This window comes from Rhinopithecus roxellana, chromosome 6 (genome assembly GCF_007565055.1).
Source record: "Rhinopithecus roxellana isolate Shanxi Qingling chromosome 6, ASM756505v1, whole genome shotgun sequence".
Classification (NCBI taxonomy): domain Eukaryota; kingdom Metazoa; phylum Chordata; class Mammalia; order Primates; family Cercopithecidae; genus Rhinopithecus; species Rhinopithecus roxellana.
This window is the reverse complement of record NC_044554.1, coordinates 98,581,558-98,584,241: the sequence shown is the minus strand read 5'-3', so window position 1 is coordinate 98,584,241 and position 2,684 is coordinate 98,581,558. Positions and strand designations below refer to the sequence as shown.

Below are 2,684 nucleotides of genomic sequence, written 5' to 3'. Positions count from 1 at the left end.
TCTAGCTAATTTTTATTTTTATTTTTTAGAGACAGAGTCTCACTACATTGTCCAGGCTGGTCTAGAATTCTTGGCTTCAAGCACTTCTCCTGCCTCAACCCCCCAAAGGGCTGGGATCCCAGGTATGAGCCACTGCGTCCGGCCCTATGACCTCTCTTTATGAATGTGAGTCGGCCCGTGTCCAGCAACCTACATCAGTGTACCAGCATGGCCCAGCACGGGGCTGGGCACACAGTACACCCTGAGTAAAAGTGACTTGTGGAAGCCAGCAAATGGCAGGTGCCTGAGGCTTCCTTCCACAAATACCTAGGTCTGAGCCAGTGACAGGTGGGTTACTTGGAACTTTATTTGAGAAAAACAAGATAAACGTATCAAAAGAACACACAGGTTGAGGGTGGGGGGGGCACAGCCAGTGGCGGCAGCAGGGGTGGGCATCCGGGCTAAGGCTTTACTTGGCGGCAGTCTCGTCGGATTTTGCAGCTTCTGGGCCCCCAAGCTGGGCCCGCGACTCGAAGGTAACCGGGATGGTGATCTCGTTGGACTGTGTGGCTAGCTTGGGCATGGGGGCTTCCACGGTCAGTGTACCCTCAGGGGACAGGGAGGAGGAGACCTGGGTGGGGTCCACACCGGGGGGCAGCCTGGACGTGCAGAGAGGGAAGGCAAGCGTTACATTACACACCGGGTGGGTCCCTGTGCCCTCCTCCCTGACCCCCGCCACCCCGCCACCCCGATCTGGCGCCGGTACTCACGTGTATTTCCGCGTGAAGCACCGGGAGATGTAGCCATGCTCGTCCTGCCGCTCCTCGTGCTTGCCTTTTGGGGGAAGAGGGAAATCAGACTATGGGGGAGGGGACCGCCTCTCGGCCCCGCCAGGCCAGAGGCCCCACCTCCTGCTTGGAAGCAGCCAGGACTGCAGGCCGGCAGGGATTAACGGACCGGGTTGGGGGTGGGGGCGTGCCCGCCTGTCCGGGCTCTCAGAAACTTCCGGAAAGTTCCTCGATTCAGAGTTTTGGGAGGAATGGAACAGGGCGCCGAGCTGGGGAGTGAGCAGTGCGCAGGCGCACTTGGAGCCGCACGCACGCCCTCTCCGCGGCTAGAAACAGGGACCGCGCCAGGGAACCCGCTTATCTGGGGATGGGGCTGTGGGTGGGGAGGGGGCTCTGTGGAAAGGTGCATTTCCTCTCTTCATTGATGATCTTTTTAAAAAATTTTTTGGTTGCTTTTTAATTTTTTTGTAGTGTTGGGGGGCGTCTCGCCCTAGTCTTGAACTCCTGGCCTCAAGCCATCCTCCCGTCTCGGCCTTCCAAAGCGCTGGGATTACAGAGCACAAAGCGCCCTTAGAAGCCACCCGCACTCCCAATTCCTGAGCAGGGGAATCAGGGATCCTGTTTTTCCCGGTGCTGAGCTAACATTTAACTCCCCAGGCCCCCAGGACTCCCGTTTCAACCGCACCCCCCCGGTCCTGCCCGCCCCGCTAGCCTCCTCCCTTCCCCTGCAGGACCAGGGGGACTCACCCGTGATCTCCACCACGCCATCCTTGGTCTTAACCGTTAGCTCGTCCGGGGCGAAGTGGTTGACATCCAGGGACACGCGCCAGCGGTCCGCCGTGTGCCGGATCTCCGAGACCCCGCTGCTGAGTTGCCGGCTGAGTGCGCGGCTGTAGGCGGGCGCGGCCACCGCGGGGCTCTCGATCGCGGCGGGGGGCAGGGGGCGCACGTAGCCTGGCCAGCTGCTGCCGCCGAACCACTGCGACCACTCCTCGGGCAGCCGGGGCAGCCCGAAGGCCTGGTCGAAGAGGCGGCTGTGCGGGTACCAGTCGCGGAAGGGGTCCCAGCTGGGGCCCCGCAGGAGCGAGAAGGGGACGCGGCGCTCGGTCATGCTGGCTGACTCTGCTCTGGACGTCTGCTCGGAGAAGTGCGGGGCGCTGGGCCCGGCTGCGCTTTTATGCGCTTCCAGTCGGGTATTTTTAGCAGGCGGTGTTTGAGGTCTCTATTAATGGCAATGACCCGCTTGAGGGCCGCCCCACCCCATGCACTCCTCCCCTAGCGTTCAGGGGCCGTGGGCGGGGCGAAGAGGGTTCTGCCCTCATCTGGAACCTTCTCTTGTTAAGGAAAACAAATGAGTTCGAGAGCTGGACGCTGGAGCCCTGCCACGGCAGGGCACTCGCCGGCCCTGGTACTTAAGAGCTGCGGACTGTGACCCGTGGCCAGGGCCGTCCTTTTGTTAAGGAGGACAGAGCCAGACAGGTTGGGTTGGGGCATACAACTGAGAAGTGGCAGAGGCAGGATTGGAATCACAAGCGTGTGAGATGGAATGTGATATAAAGCAGGCTGGTGCTTGAGCCCAGGAGTTCGAGACTGCAGTGCGCTATGATCTTACCACTGCACTCCAGCCTAGGCAACAGAGCAAGAAGCTATCTGTTAAAAAATTTTTAAAAAGGGGCTAGATGCGTGGCTCATGCCTGTAATCTCAGCACTTTGGGAGGCCAAGGCAGAAGGGTCCCCTGAGGCCAGGAGTTTGAGACTATTCTGGGCAACATAGTGAAACCCTACCTCTACCAAATTTTTTTTTTTTAATTAGCTGGGCATGGTGGTACACGCCTGTGGCCCCAGCTACTCTGGAGGCTGAGGGAGGAGGCTCCTTTGAACGCCGGTGAGTAGAGGCTTTGGTGAATCTGGATTGCA

At 59.6% G+C, this 2,684-nt stretch overlaps 1 protein-coding gene across 1 annotated transcript; it reads right to left on the bottom strand.

Annotated features, from left to right (window-relative positions):
• Positions 1–323: 323 nt before the first annotated feature.
• HSPB1 (heat shock protein family B (small) member 1) lies at positions 324–2,076 on the bottom strand. Its single transcript, XM_010387433.2, has 3 exons — positions 1,515–2,076; positions 750–813; positions 324–638 (listed from the first exon to the last, which is right to left on the bottom strand). The coding sequence occupies exons 1-3, from the start codon at positions 1,876–1,878 to the stop codon at positions 449–451; spliced, it is 618 nt and encodes a 205-aa protein (XP_010385735.1). The 5' UTR covers positions 1,879–2,076; the 3' UTR covers positions 324–448.
• Between the last annotated feature and the right edge of the window lie 608 nt (positions 2,077–2,684).

Bases quoted from the DNA above. Each gene is read 5' to 3' on its own strand.
- HSPB1 (XM_010387433.2), bottom strand. From the start codon at position 1,878: ATGACCGAGCGCCGCGTCCCCTTCTCGCTCCTGCGGGGCCCCAGCTGG. The intron at 814-1,514 runs GTGAGTCCCCCT...TTCCCCCAAAAG, and splicing joins TGGCGTGGTGGAGATCACGG to GCAAGCACGAGGAGCGGCAG. The intron at 639-749 runs GTGAGTACCGGC...CTGCACGTCCAG, and splicing joins TGCTTCACGCGGAAATACAC to GCTGCCCCCCGGTGTGGACC.